The sequence below is a fragment of the Vidua chalybeata genome, chromosome 2, assembly GCF_026979565.1.
Source record: "Vidua chalybeata isolate OUT-0048 chromosome 2, bVidCha1 merged haplotype, whole genome shotgun sequence".
NCBI lineage: Eukaryota > Metazoa > Chordata > Aves > Passeriformes > Viduidae > Vidua > Vidua chalybeata.
The window spans coordinates 85,073,940-85,089,334 of record NC_071531.1 but is presented as its reverse complement, the minus strand read 5'-3'; the positions used below and the strand labels follow the sequence as shown (position 1 = coordinate 85,089,334).

The window sequence follows — 15,395 nt, the reverse complement described above, 5'->3', positions numbered from 1 at the left end:
ATATCAAAGTTCAGTATCTCTGGGAGGGGTTTTGTGGGAACCTCAACAATTCTGTGTACATGGTTAAGCAAAAGCAGTTCAGATAGTATTTTAATTATCTAAGAAAAAAAAAATTATGCTGTCAGAAGATTTACTTCTATTCACCTGAATAAGTCATGAGTTAGTGTTTACTAAGTGGAACTGAGTGTGGGGGTTTTTGGTTGTTTTTGTTTGGGTGGTTTTCTCAAATAGTTTGCCTGAAATCTAAATGCTCAATAAAAAACTATTTATCAGTTAGGAATTTTAATATCAAGGAAGCATTATATGAGACTGCTCTTTTCTGCTGAGGGATGGGAGGGGCTTTTTGGCTTGAATTTTCCTTCTCTATGCTGTTTAATTTAGATAATCGTCATTTCAGTCTTTGTCATTTTTCCAGCTCTGCGAATTAGTATTGTCAGACTTGTAATTTTATATTCTTTGGTTATAGTACATAGAAGGTTGCCAGGAACAATAAAACATAATTTAATCCCTATATTTATTTTTCCTTAATAAATTTTTCTCAGTTTTTTTTTTCTTAAAATACTAAAAGAACTGCTATGAAGCAAGCTGAAAGAAAAGCAGGTGTGTTGTAAGACATATTGTTTAAGGATTAAGAGGTAGATTTGCAGAAGATCTAGACACCTGATTTTAAAATCTATAGATGTGCAAGATCCTCCCAGTGAAGTTCTTTGTAGAAGATATTCAGTAGAGCCAACCCTATAGCTCCTGACCTTTTCTCTTCCAGATGATTGTAAATCACTGTGAGGTTGTTGAGTAATGAATTCTTTCCTCTCCCATTTTTATTAATTGTGCTGCACAAATGGAAATACTTAGAAGTGATGCGATTGAATGAATTTCTGGCTGCATTGTTGTCCCAGCATAGTCTGATGCATCTTATGGTTACATTCAGAAGAAACAAAGAGTGAGATGGCTTTAAGCAGTAATGTTGTGTCTTGGAGTATCACCCCACTTGTGGATCACTGCTGCCAGCTTGTGAAGAAGACTTTAAGTACTTTGTTTGGGAATGGTGTTGAGATTTATGAACCCTGATTGTAATCCACCAGAGACAGCTTCTAATTACCAACTCAAGATCATCTGCGCTGGTGCTGACAACATATTCCTCTCTTGGTTGTAGAACATCCCATCAGGGTCATACTAGAGATGTTATAAACAAAGAGCTATAAAAAGTAACTGATGCACTGAATCATACCTGCAACTATTTATTGAAAATAAGTTAGCTTTTAGGTCAGTAAAATGTAAACAACTTTGTTATCTACAATGATGTCTAAGCTTGTACTTTCATGTTCACCTTAAGCAAGAGTAACTTCTGAACACTGCCAAAAAAAGTTAACAGTTCTGGTTATGCATCCCCATGACTTGAGCTGAGCTGGACGAAACACTCTCTGGCTGCACTGTCAAACAGATAAGGAGATTATATGCCTGAGATGTACCCCAGAAAAAGCCATTCATTAGCAAGTGGAGGTGATCCCTGACATGATTCACCACGTAGGAATGCAAGCACTATGCCAGAATCACAGGAGAGTGTGCCTACAGATAGAAAGAGATAATGGAAAGTCCTTCTGCAGGGGCAATGCACACCATAGCTGTTTCATGATTACCATGAAACCACAATCCAAAGTGTGTGTCACAGCCAATCTATCATTTAGTGAACTGAGTTGTTATGCTTCTGGGAAAGGACGTGTTTGGTAGCATCAATTTCAGACCAAGAAAGCCAGTAGTGCTAGTTTGACAAAGATTTCTTTGTACAAACACACTACAAGGACTTACTGTTACTTGTATTTTGCAGTCTGAAAATTTGAGTAAGAACAACATTTAAGCTGCTAACCCCGAAAGCTGCTATTGCTCTTCATAGAAAATAATTAGCAAAAGATGCTACCAAAAAGTAATAGAAAAGGAGATTTAAACTAGATCCAGAAACAAGTCTATTCAGGTTTAAAAGATTAAATTTCTATGGTTATGTCATTTAAGAGCTGCTACAAGATATCAGATGTTGAACAACATTGAAATAATTTTAATTCAAGCTGACAGTAACACTTTAAATAACAAGAAAAAAATTCAGTGTATTGTAAGAGTATTTTTTAAATGGAAAATATCTTCTGTTTTATTGCGGAGGTCACTACCTGCAGTCAGGTTGGAATGCTGATCTGAACCCCTTAGCAGGCAGGGGAGCAAAATTTAATATTTCTGTTGTTGTACCTGATTCATCTGGATTGGGGTACAGCCTTTTAAAATCAGTCCAAGTTACTGGATCATCAGGTTAATATGCTGTGAATTCAGTCTAGATTAGAAACTTTGTAATGCTACCATTGCAGTAATTTCAGTTGAAAATTATTCTCCTACTAAGTACACTCAATAATATATACTCAATATACCAAACTCACAAGGAGAAAAGTGGTATCAAAGTGCTGCAAAAACCCCACAGTTTTATGTATTTCCTGTGTGATTTGTTCTGGTTACTTCTGTGGGAATTTAGGAAAGGTTGTGTTAATGTCTCCATTTACTTAGCATGTAACATTTTTAACTGTTTCTTTAATGGCATAACATGCTACAAAGTAATATCATTGCTGCTTGAAGGCTAGAGTTGTTACAAGGTATCTTGATACAGACATTTTTGCAAACCTAGCAACAAGTTTTCTATAGACTTTCAGATTTGTATTCAGTTCTGTGCTTTGAAATCTTTATGGAGATACAAGAGCCTATGGACTTCTAAAATAAGATAGTACCTCAAATTATTCATTAGGGTATTTTTAATTAATAAATTCCCCTTATTTTTGGTGGTTAGCATTCAGCTTTGCTAGTTTTTTTTGTTTTTTTTTCTGGACAGCAGTAACAGATTAAACATCCAAAACAGTAGCACATTCGTTACAATAAAAAACTAGCATAGGAACAGAAAAAATCAGAAAATTGTTTATGTGTCTAAGCTTATCTTTAATTTTTGTAATGTGATAAACTGTTAACAAGTCCGTTCTTTCAAGCAGTTAGTACTGGAGCCATTCTTCATCTTTGTTTTCATGTTTTTTAATTTTTTTTTTTTTAACTTTTCTGGGTGTAAGACAGAGGATGAAAGAATCATCATTCTATTCCCTGTGTCTATCCATGTGGCAACTCCCACAGGAATTTGTCAGACTTCAAGTTAGCCAAGAAGAGTTCCTGTGTATGAAAGCACTGTTACTTCTCAACACAAGTAGGTTCTTTTATTTCTTTGTAACACAGCACTACTAAAATGGTTTTGAACCATGTTGTTTAACTTGACAATCACTAAGCTCTCTGGCTTAACAAATGGAAATGTCCTAGATGGAATGTTAATATTCTAAGACTAAAAAATACTTTTTTCTAATGTTTATAAAGAACAAAGAATTTGTGATTCATTATTGGTGTATAAAGATGCTGGGGAAATTTTGGATCCCTTTTGACATATGGCTAAACTGTGTTACACATTTTCAAAATAACTGTGCAGTATTTCTGCCTGGAAACATCAGTTCAAGTGACTCTACACAGATTTAAAAAACCCCAACCAAACCAAAACAACCTTAAAAGTATTAGAATATATTTTAAAATATTTAATAAATTATCTGAGGGCTTTATCTTGACCAAGATCTTAAAGCATGCTTGCTCAAAAGAATTAGGGAAGTGGCCATGACAGACAATACTAGCATTTATTCAACTTTTTATAGTTATAAATAGGTGAAGTTTAGCACAGATGTAAACAAATGGAAATGTTTTTCTTTGGTTTGTTTCTCTGGAAACAAAATCTGTGGTCACTTAATTATACACATCTTTTAAAGAACGCAGCATACAGCTGCATTCCCCTTTACATAGGAAATGTGGTTACTGGTGAACTTATCTCCAAAATCTTCTCTGAAATACTAAAATTTACATCTGCTGAGGCCATAATTGTTAGTTATGAATCCCCAAATAGAAAGTTTCAAAGTTATACAGGTACTGTTAGAAATGAGAATAAGCACTTTTGAAAAATATAGTTGAAAGAATGTAAAAGTTTGATTCTCAACACACAATGGAGTCAGAGGAGAGATGGGTAAATCCTGCATGACCTGCTTCTTGGTTTTACAAAGTTTAAATAATGGATAAGGAATTAAAATTTAGTCCCTCTCAATCTGTGCATGGCTGGTATTTGCATAAACCCATTCTTAAAAAAAAAAAAAAAAAAAAAAAACTGGTCTCAGCAGAGAGTAAGCTTAAAAATATTAAATTTAGGTCATATGAACATGGAAATTACTAAAAGAATGGCAAAATGCCACACACTCTGCTAAAGCAGTAAAGGTAATGTGGATAAAAATCCTGATATAACTCCAGTTGCTTTGTTAGAATATGAATGTATTCCTATTTTAAATGTTTTCCACCTTGTTTTCATCCCAAAGAAACTCTCTTGTGTATCTTCTGAAATTTTAGTTACATTTAGATAAATTTGTGAAATTTCAGCTATCTCTATTCCAGAAAGTTCATATCAAATTCAAAAAAGCATTACAGTTGGTCCAATCCCTCTCATTTCTAAGTGCATCAGTTTAACAGAATTCATCTAGTTACCTTTCTTTATCAACTGTATTGCACTCAGAAGCTATTTTTTAAAGATTATATATTCATGTATATGCAAGAAATTACTTAAAAAAAAAAAAGTATTTCTACCTGTTCTGATGAGTTTTGCTTTTTGTTCTCTCCTGCATTTATTTTCTTGTAGGAAAAAACTATTTGTCAGATCTTTGGGAAAAGGAACACACTTAACAGTTGTTGCTGAGACTTTTATTAACAATTTGGTGCTGTATAAATATAATTCCACAAAAGTATTTTCAAAAAGCCATATAACCTCGTTGTTGTTCTAAAGTATTTTAAGACTACTTTTATTTTAGTCATGATATTCATCTTAATCTATTTCAATTGTGAAAGTACAGCCATTTCAGGCTTTTGTGTACTAACAGTAAATCAAGTCTAATCCTTTAGTCTCTCATTGTGTCTTCTGTTCAATTTATTATTTAGATGAACTGTTTTTGACATTTTTAGGTAATTCCACAGAAACAATAATTTGAATTAAACTGAGTGTCAGTCTCAATAAATTTCTAATTTTGAATGGACTCCCAGCCTAAGTTTTAACATTATATTTGATTTTATGGTGTTTTTTTTTTCCTTTGAGTTGGCTGAGGCTTAAATGTAATGCTTTCCAGACTTCTGATTTAAAGAATTTCTAAATCTTGTTACATAAAATTTTGGCTCGGTTCGTGCCACTGAATAAAAGCATCCTCATTCTTGACATATGTTCAAGGAAGCAGCTCGAATAGATAGCTCCAAAGAACTTTTTGTTGTTGGGCAGGGATGTGACTGTCTTTTTGCAGAACTCAGAGGAAAAAGGCCATTCACTGGTGGAAAATACCTTTAAAATTAATTTTCAGGGAAAATATAAAGACTTAATTGCTGGTTTAGAGATGTAAGTCAATGATAGCTTCCATCTAACCCTAAACTCAATCAGAGTCACTTTAATATAAAAATTCCTTAGTTCTCTTTAAAACTGCTGTCAAGAAATGTCCAGAATCATCCAGGCTTTGAAAATTAAAGTATTCTTTTTACCATGACACTTATCGCTAGCAGTCACTAACAGGTTCTTTGCTCAGTGTTCTCTTCATGTTCTCATTTTGATTCTCACCCTGACCTTTAAGAGAAGAGAGAGTTCAACCAGTGTATCCTCCTTATTCATTTTTCTAAAAAGCTATTCACCTTTAAGTCTCTGATCAGTTCTGTTAAGTGAAAGAGGTTCAAACAGGAGATCTGAGCCCTGGCAGCTTTACTGTCTTCACTACTTCAGAGCTGTTAGTTCATTCCTAGACTCCATTTTGGAGCACTCCAGCTAGATCTCTCTACCACAAATTCGCTGTGAAGAGGGCAGATCCTCAGCAGTGTAAACATGGATCAGTCCATAACATGTTTCCTCAAAGACAGGAGTGGTTCTTTAAGCCATATTTTTTTTCCCCAGGAAACACATGTAACTGAAGCTTAGGGTTATTTCTAGACATAAGGCAATTAGCAAAATGAACTGATTGCTCCTGGTATACTTCTAACTAATTGTATCACTGTTTTTGGAGTAACTCTTGAATGGGAAGAAGTACCTGGCACATAATAATGAATTGCACTGTGCAGCATAAAATACTGTAAATTTTTCCTGTACTTTAAATTTCATTGCCTTCAGAGTAAATTGTAGCCCAACTGGTTTGTTTGGTTTTTTTTTTAAGTTCCTTTGGAAGGTCTAAGAAGTCAAAGTCAATTTGATGAGATGAGAACAAGTTACATCAGAGAACTGGTAAAGGCAATTGGTTTGCGCCAGAAAGGTGTTGTGGCCAACTCACAGCGTTTCTATCAACTTACAAAACTGATGGATTCCATGCATGATGTAAGTTTATTTGTTAATGCTTTCTGCTCTTTATGTAAGAAGGAATTTCTTAAAAGTAATTCTATGGAAGGAAGTCGTCAGCATTGCTAAACAACAGAAGAAAGCAAAAAAAAATCCTTTATTGTATGTTTGTGTGAATAGATAGTTATGTATTCAGCATCAGTGTATGTATTGTGCACATATTTTATGGTACACAATATCAAAGTATTTGTGAAACCTTCATTATAGTGCTACCATTTTGTTTCATTTTTAGTGCAACATAGCCAGTACAATTGTGGGCTTTGGTAGGGGTGATGTATATGTGTGTGTGAGCACGTGTGTACTTGTTCAGGAAAATAGTGTGAGGAAGAGGCAATTCAAAGTCAGACTCCTAAGAATTAGTGAAAGGCAAGCAAGATTGTCTTTACAACCTTAGTTCAACTGGTTTTATGTAGATATTCTATACCACTTTTTTAGTATCTGTCTAGGTTTGGAAATCGAGGAATCTTTGACAATTCTAGATACCAAGCCCTGGACACTTTTGAACTCAATGTTGGTTGTGAGGAACTCTCAAGGACTTCAAGGTGGACAGGATCTTTGCATCTTTGTATTCTTCAGAACCCAGCAAATCTGCATTTTATTTTAATTCAATCTCTTCCTTTTAAATGCATACAGTAAAATAACGTGTGAGGAAGAGAAAGAGGGAGAGAGGCTTGCTGCAAAATAACAAAGTGATGTTTGATCCATGGAGTATCTTCATTCAAGTCTTGTTTCAGCTTAGGCTGTTAAAGTGATGGGAGATACAAGGAAAAGAGAAATCATCACACTAGAGAGATTGTGTGATGTTAAAGCCTAAGGTAGCAGAAATAGTCTGATATTTAACAACATAGTGGTCACTGGTCTGAAATAAAAATCAGAACCTCTGAGAGATGCTAGAAGAGATGCAATAATCACACGTTGAGCAGTTGCTTTCAAGGGGTGAGGGTCTGTGGAGTTCAGTGTTTGCAGCATACATGGATATGATCATAATGAAAACCATGGAAAAGCTCACAGGTAAGTAGTAAATGCTGTCTCCCAGAGCAGTGTTTAAATAGCAGGAGGTGACCAAAGCACACACTTGGGTGTGAGAATAAGATGAAAGTTTGAAAGCTTATTAAGTAGTTGCCATTGTTCATCGCATATGTCATGAGTGAGGGTGATACTACTTTGTAATATTAGTAAAGCAGTGGTTTTATATGACTTGCCATAGCTATATGTATGATTTTTGCCATTAATAGGGTCTGACAGGTACCCTCATTACTGATTCAAGAAAGGACAGGGTAAGGTATAGAATGATGTCAACTGATGAATGTATAAGTGATTGACAGCATGTTTATGTGGCTGCATTTCTGTTAGCCTGATTGATCGTTTGTATTTTATCAAATCCAGCTGGTGAAACAGCTCCATCTCTTCTGTTTGAACACATTTCTCCAGTCCCGTGCACTGAGCGTTGAATTCCCTGAGATGATGTCAGAGGTGATTGCTGCACAGCTACCCAAGATTCTAGCAGGGATGGTGAAACCTCTTCTCTTTCACAAGAAGTGAAATGTCTTCTCTCTTATCATAGAGATGATACCTGGGTCATTTTTTGGTGTTTATTTTGGTCAAGATTTTGCCATGTCAGGACTTCAGCATATTTGACATACTTACCCTGCCGACTGCTTTATACCTGTAACATACACAAGCCATTCAAGCTTGATGTACATATTGTGAGTTCCTGATTCCTTAACTGCAAAAATCACAACAGTGATTAAGAAATGTTTTGTAAACTTGTCTGAGCTGCTTTTTAGATATGCATATGAATGACAGTGAATAGACTTTCCAGATTTCTAACAACAGTTATACATTTTTCTTACGCATTGCACACTCTTGTATTTCTAGTATGACATGGTGCAAAATTTTTACTTTAGTACATTGTGTGCATGGGTACATGTGGGCACGTGCATAATGTAAGATTTTGGAGGAATTAAAATAAATATTGCCCACATTTTCTTATGGCTATTTTACTTTTTATTACTGCAATGCCATCAGAAATAACTAATGTGCTAGGCACACAGTATACATTAATAGTCTTACATGTGGTCATGTTGCATTGAAAGTCTTAAATCCAGCATACTGTTTTCTGCATAATTCAGTGGGGCTCTTCTTCAAAAATCAGAAAGTTTAGGAAAATTTCAGTGTGTATTACACCAGAAGTAATGTGTATGCAAACCCACTAAGCTTTGGTTTGTGTTATTTTTCCTTAAAAGTTCAGCACTTGCTAAAGCTAAATCACTTAGCTGTAATCCTAAATTCATCAACTCTTACATTCTGTATTTCAGAAGCTTTAAATAGAGATGTTTTCACTGACTGCAACTCTTAATAATCTTAATGTTTTGAATTCCAATACTGAACACTCAATCAGCCATTAGCATCAAATTATAGTAAGATTAGATGCAAAAAGAAATGGAAAATATGACTGCAAACATTTTGATACACATCAGACTCATTTCAGTATGATTTAGTGGAGCTACATATTTTCTATTTTAGAAGCATGCCATTATAAATGGGGCAACTGTAAAAAAGGAATTGGACTCAATTAGAAATGAATATTCAACTGAAAAATTATAACATGGTGGTGTTTGTTCCTTTGATACACTTATGAAGCAACTCATGCATTTAAGGCAGTAAATTGTAGATATATTCAAACAACAGAGAAACAGATAAACCTTAAGAATTTATGAGTTTATCAAAATATGACAAATTTTGGCAGTCATTACAAATGATACAGAAACATAGGAAATGGTGAGTCTTGTTTGGATACTTCTGGCCTTATGCTTTTGCTTTTGCACATGGCTTGTTAGATGCGCCCATTGTGTGACTGTGTCCTGCTGGTGGTGTGTAGCTTGGTCGGTACAGATATATCCTTGTCACATGAACAAAGGCCCCTGGGATGTAAGTTCACCCAGCTAAGTCAGGGTGCCCCTCATTAAAACTGTAAGTGATGTTGCTTGTTGGTAAAGATTACATCTTGGCTCTTGAAAAAGCTGTGGACAAGTACAGGAATGTCTCAAGGTGTCCTTACTGGTCATAATTTCCTAAAGCCAATGAAGAAGAATCTACATTACAACTGGGAATAAGAGCATTTTTGAGATCCCCACATAGCAGTACAAAATCCACTAGAGCTGGTGCAATTGTGTGACCCTAGATAAAGTGGTATAGACAGACTTCTATGTTAATTGACTGTGTTTGTCATTTCTAACTGCCTAGGAAACAATGTCTTTGATATTCCATACAGTCTGACTTTTAACTGTGATCCTTAAAGCAATTGCATTTTAATAAATAGCACAAAATTCTTTATTTCTACATCCTGAAGGTTTTTTTTCTTTATTTTGTGTTTGCATTCAGTAAATGTGATTTTCAGTAAAAAAAATCCATTTCAATCATTCCACTTCCATGTAACAACAGTATTTCCATGCATTCTTTTGGAATTGAAGTATTGCCACATGATTTACTACTGAGTAAGCAGACTGTCTATGTTACTGTTTAGATTAAACCGATAACAGAAACTTCCCACACTAAAAATTACTCCTCATCACCCTAATTTTGAAATTAGAAGACAGATCAGGCAGTATGTTTGCCTTAGGAATGCATGAATCTGCCTACATCTGCGTTTTACTCAATCCCTAAGTGGCTGACATGTCACCGTGTCCCATGAACATGGCAGATTAGTCTGAAATGCACTATATTTGCCTCAAAGGCATAATCAAAAAGGAAAAAAAGATACCTTTTGGGAATACATAACAAAGCTTAAAAGCATTCTCAAACTGTATTTCTAAAAGACCTCTAACTCACAGAAAAAAATCCCCAAAAGTTCGTGGCCATGCTGAATTCACTACACAAGATAGAATGATTGGGTAATTGTGTCTGCTATAAGTTTGATAGTCCTGTGATCATTATGTGATGACCTGAAGTTTGAAAAAAAAATTCCAGCTATAAGCCCAGATTATAAAATGGCCTTTAGTGTCCATTTTGATATTGTCATTTGCTCTGGGTTATGTAGAGACCATGAACAGTGGAAAAGGACTTGGGGGTGCTGGTTGACAGTGGCTGAACATGAACCAGTGTGTGCCCAGGTGGCCAAGAAGGCCGATGGCATCCTGGCCTGGATCAGCACTGGTGTGGCCAGCAGGAGCAGGGCAGTGACCGTCCCCCTGCACTCAGCACTGGTGAGGCCACAGCTCCAATCCTGTGTTCAGTTCTGGGCCTCTCACTGCAAGAAAGACATTGAGGGGCTGGAGCATGTCCAGAGAAGGGCAGCGGAGCTGGGGAAGGGTCTGGAGCACAAGTCCTGTGAGGAACAGCTGAGGGAGCTGGGGGTGTTCAGCCTGGAGAAAAGGAGGGTCAGAGGGACCTTATCACTCTCTGCAACTGCCTGAAAGGAGGCTGTAGCTGGGGGGGGTCAGGGGTCAACCTCTTCTGGCTAACAACTGACAGGAGGAGAGGATGTGACCTCAAGCTGTTCTAGAGGAAGTTCAGGTTGGATATCAGGAAGAATTTCTTTATTGAAAGTGTGGTTAAGCATTGGAAGGGGCTGCCCAGGGAAGTGATGAAGTCGCCAACCCTGGAAGTGTTCAAGAAATGACTGGACTGACATCTATAGTTTACTTGACAAGGTGGAGATCAGTCAAAGCTTGGACTCAATGATCTTGGCAGGTCTTTTCCAAACTAAATGATTGTGATTCTGTGAACATCTATCAATACACCTGATTTCTTCCTTCCCTGCAGAAATCTTGTGTACTATGACTTTTCAACCCTGCAGCAATGTTCAGAGAGCCATTACTTGATTTTTTTACTGAGTACAAGGTTTTATAGTTGTTATGTGCTTATGTTCTTTAATAGTTTTTTAAAGAGCAAAGCATTTTGGACCTGAGCTTTACAAATAGGTCTAAATAAACATCTTGTATTGCTTCTCAATGTATTGAGCAAGGCAGAATGCTGGATCTTCTTATGGTGTGTTTATACACTAGGAATAAGAGGTTTCAGCAGATTGATTTTTCTTGTTTTCTGACATTTAGGATGTGCCTGATTACATACCTGTTGTATTAATTAGAAAGCTTGCCAGCCATCTTCTACAGGCTTTTATTTCAAGCTATCACTGAAAGTTCTTCATGCACTGAATAATGCAGGCTGTGTCTGAAGCTACTTCTCTCCTGTTCCATACAGTTGAGATATTTTTGACCAAAGGCCCTTCAGCATTACCTTCTGTGCTTGAGTGAAATAAACAAACCAACCCATGAAATCATCAGCTTTCTTTGAGCTCTGCTGCTGTGATTCAGCTCTGTACAGGTATCATATTTATAGTTTTTAAATAATGTTTTGGAGGTTGAAGTGCCTGGCCATGGCAGCTCACCTGTATTTGGAAAGCTGAGACCTCCAGCCCCTGCAAGCTTTTCTCTTGCCTACGAGCTGCTCCGCAGTGGTCCAAGAAACATGAAAGATCAAACACTTGTCTCATGTTTTCAAAGATCTCAGCTGTATCTACAATTGGGACTAGCCTTTAGGGGTGGAGGATGTGTGTTTCTTAATACCTAGTCCATGACAGAGGGAAATGTGGTCTAAGAAGCTTTCAGTTGATTTCATGGCACTGGTTATATATGTGCATAATAAATGTACATAATAATTTCTGATCTCCAGCTGTTTCTTCAGCTGCACTGCTGCTATGGTTTTTCATGCTATATGTGCAACATTGAAAGTGAGACCTAAATTTGTATTTTCTGATAGCCATTGCCTTGTAGTACCTTAGCTGGGTTTTTTTTTTCTTTTTTTTCAAGTAGGTCTCTATCCATTACCTTTGCTGGGAAGGTAAGCTGCTTTCCTGTGTTCCCACCTACACCCAAACATTCATCTCAGTTACCAGTGATGTGTCAGTAACATGAAGAGCAGGGTTCCTACAGGGATCCTTCATTTCCGTCCTCTCCTCCCTGCCCAAACTTAAGGTTGGTTTATCTGCAGAGCAGGAGAGTATGAGGCTGCACTCCACCCATGCAGTGCAACTTCAAGCACACATTTCTTGCCTTACATGCTGTTTGTGGCAGGCTGACCTTTCTTTCCTTCCGAGAAGTCAGCGTTCAGCCACAGAGCTAATATCCAAAGCCCTCCCAACTTTCCACGGCTCAAAAGCCTGTGAGCACACTGCCAGGCTGGACTGTCAGCATTGCTGGATTTATTGGTTTGTACTGCTTTGTGTCATGGTGACCTGACTTGAACAGAGATTTGCTTTTAGTTTAGTTCTCTTTTTCCCTTGGAAGATGAAAAGGAAAAAACTCTAATATTTTAGGTATTGTTTGGTTCAAAATTTACGTGTTTTTTTTTTTTTTTTTTGTTTGGTTTTTTTTTTAATGAATACTATTAATTTATTAGATTGATGTTATTTGCATGCAGAATGGTACTGTAGCTCCTCAGATGCTTGGACAGAAACATGCTGTAAAAGGTGGCTGCACAGATATTAATAACTAAGTTAAAATTTATCTGTCTGTTTACCTTAAAGAGAAAATAAATAACCCACAGAAAATAGTCTTTAAGTGCTGTTGGAATCTATGCAGCAGTTGCATAACTTCAATTACATGAGCAGTGCTGCTCCCTTCATGATTTTTTCACTCACATTTAGGAATTGTTTTCCCTAGGTTGAGCCCACAGTGCTCTGTATGGGGCATTTAAGCATGTATAGAGGACATCAAAGAGTGGTGAGCTTTCATTTAATTCTAGCATATCCTTTAAAACTGGCAACATTTCAATTTCTTGCTGGTGTGGGGTGGACTCATTATAAAAATACCATCATGAACCTTTTAGTCATAGATCACGTTTTCTGGCCATGAAAACTAAGCTACCTTTTCACCTCTATGGGTACAATAGTTCCACCAATTTAACATTCAGGCATATCAGTGAGGAAGTTCTCACAGTGTCATTTAAATAGTCTCACTCTATTGCATTTTCCCACAATCAATTCAAATACCTACCCAGCCAGTTCATGAATAAAATCTCCTTTTGCTTTGTGGAAGAAAAAAAAAGAAATAAATCATTGTCAGGAGATCAGAACACTACATCACTGAGCTTCAAACAAGGGGCTAGATTGAATGAAAAGCAGGTAGAGAGCATAATAAGCACCTTTGACATCGCATCAGAAATAACTGGGCAGAGAAGTCCAGAGACCTTTGTGTTATACAGGTGAGATTTATATGAATATCACCAGAAGTTGCTCATTCCAGGGATGTACAGTTCTCCCAGAGGCCTATTTTTCATATGCTGGATGGGAATATAGCAATGTTCTTACATGTCATACCTGGTATTGTTGGGTGATGTCCAGTCTGGGACTCTAATCTGCAATATCTCCAGTTGAGAGCAATGTTCTCATCATGGTGCTGCTCAAAGAAACTGATTTATTCTGGCAGGCCTGTCTTGGTTATATGGAGCATGAATAAGGGAAGCACCAAACCAACAAGTGGAAGGCAGTATGAATCCACAAAGGTGTGGATGTGGTCTTACTGAGAGTATTTGAAAAAGAAACACCTGGCTACCTGCAATTAATATGTTCCCAACCATTTCCCCAGATTCCAACAAAATTCCTAAGAGTAAAACATGGATTTTGATGGCCCATGTAGGCATATTCTGTTGTAGACAAAGGATAACACACTTGATAAAAGTTTACCACTGTTAAATAGAAAAAACTGTGACATGATGCTGTCAGGACAGGCTCTCAGCTCGCCTGTGGGGCATTAAACACAACAGATGGGAATATCATCTTTTGGGACTGTCACACCACACATCAAGCATTGGTCAGCTGAGGATGCCAAGGCTTTTCACTTGAAAATTTAGATGTTTTGGATCCTAAAGCTCAGCTTACAATATAGTCACACTGCACTGGCCAATTCACTTCTTACAATAATTTTACACTCTCACATCCCTAATTGCTGTTACAAGCAGTTCCTAGTGATGGCTACAGCCAGCTTAGGCTTTACTGGGAGACAGAAACTGCTTCCCTTTCTCAAGCTTCAAAATACAGGTAATTTGTCTATTTGGCTGCCCAGAGCCAAAAGGTTGCACAAATCTGACATAAAAAAAACCCAAAAAGAACTCAAAAATCTGATAATTTGAAAATACTACTTTATGAAGTTTTCCACTTAAAGTATCATTAAAGCATTCCCTGAAGACAGACATTAATTTTAAGAAAAACTACATGATAGAGGAAAGCACAAACCAAAGCTGGGCACTCCTGGAATGCATGATCTGTTGAAGTTTCTGAATATCTTACAGCCTCTAAATCCTAGTTTCCATATTTGTGAAACTTTTATTCTCCCTTCCTTACTGTGCCTTCAACACACCTTCTCCCAATGAGTTTCTTGGATGTGTAATACATTAACACTTCGTAGTCTTTGTAATCCTTAACGGAAAAATCTGTAGAAAGACAAATAATCCTTAACTGTGAGACATCTTTGGACTGATCTTCATATTTCTCTGTATTTAACATTCAGGATCATGATAGATACAATTTTGCTTTGCTGCAATTGTTTTTATTTTTGGAAAAAAAGACTTGTATAAGATTTCTGTATTTTCCTCTTGAGGAGCTTTCATCTCTATATTTGTACAACTGAAATAATAGCTTCAAATATTTTTGCAAAGGTGTTGTCTAGCTACATTGTGTTGTGTCCAATAAACTGGGGATGTACTTGCTTTGTAGTAGTATGAGAAGTGTTTAAGATCTTCAAGAGATGTAAAAAAATCCACTAGACTGAGTGTAAGCTAAAGCTGCAGAATGACACTGCTGTCACTGGACACTGGGCTGCAGCTAGCAGTACCAGGCTGGTGAAGCCACTTGTGCTGCCATCCTACAGAGCAGCTGCTGGCAGGCTGATTTTGGGGGGAATACTTCAGCACCTCCAGGTTAGAGATGATACACACTGATTAG

At 36.8% G+C, this 15,395-nt stretch overlaps 1 protein-coding gene across 2 annotated transcripts in view; it reads left to right on the top strand.

Moving 5' to 3' along the window:
• PGR (progesterone receptor) overlaps positions 1 to 9,796 on the top strand; it is a 33,183-nt gene extending 23,387 nt beyond the window's left edge. For both annotated transcript variants that reach the window (XM_053935639.1, XM_053935640.1), the window contains 3 exons: positions 3,093 to 3,223; positions 6,276 to 6,433; positions 7,841 to 9,796. In XM_053935639.1, coding sequence (XP_053791614.1) covers positions 3,093 to 3,223; positions 6,276 to 6,433; positions 7,841 to 7,996 — 445 coding nt within the window. In that variant the 3' untranslated portion in view covers positions 7,997 to 9,796. The remainder of the gene's footprint in view (positions 1 to 3,092; positions 3,224 to 6,275; positions 6,434 to 7,840) is intronic.
• The last annotated feature ends 5,599 nt before the right edge of the window (positions 9,797 to 15,395 follow it).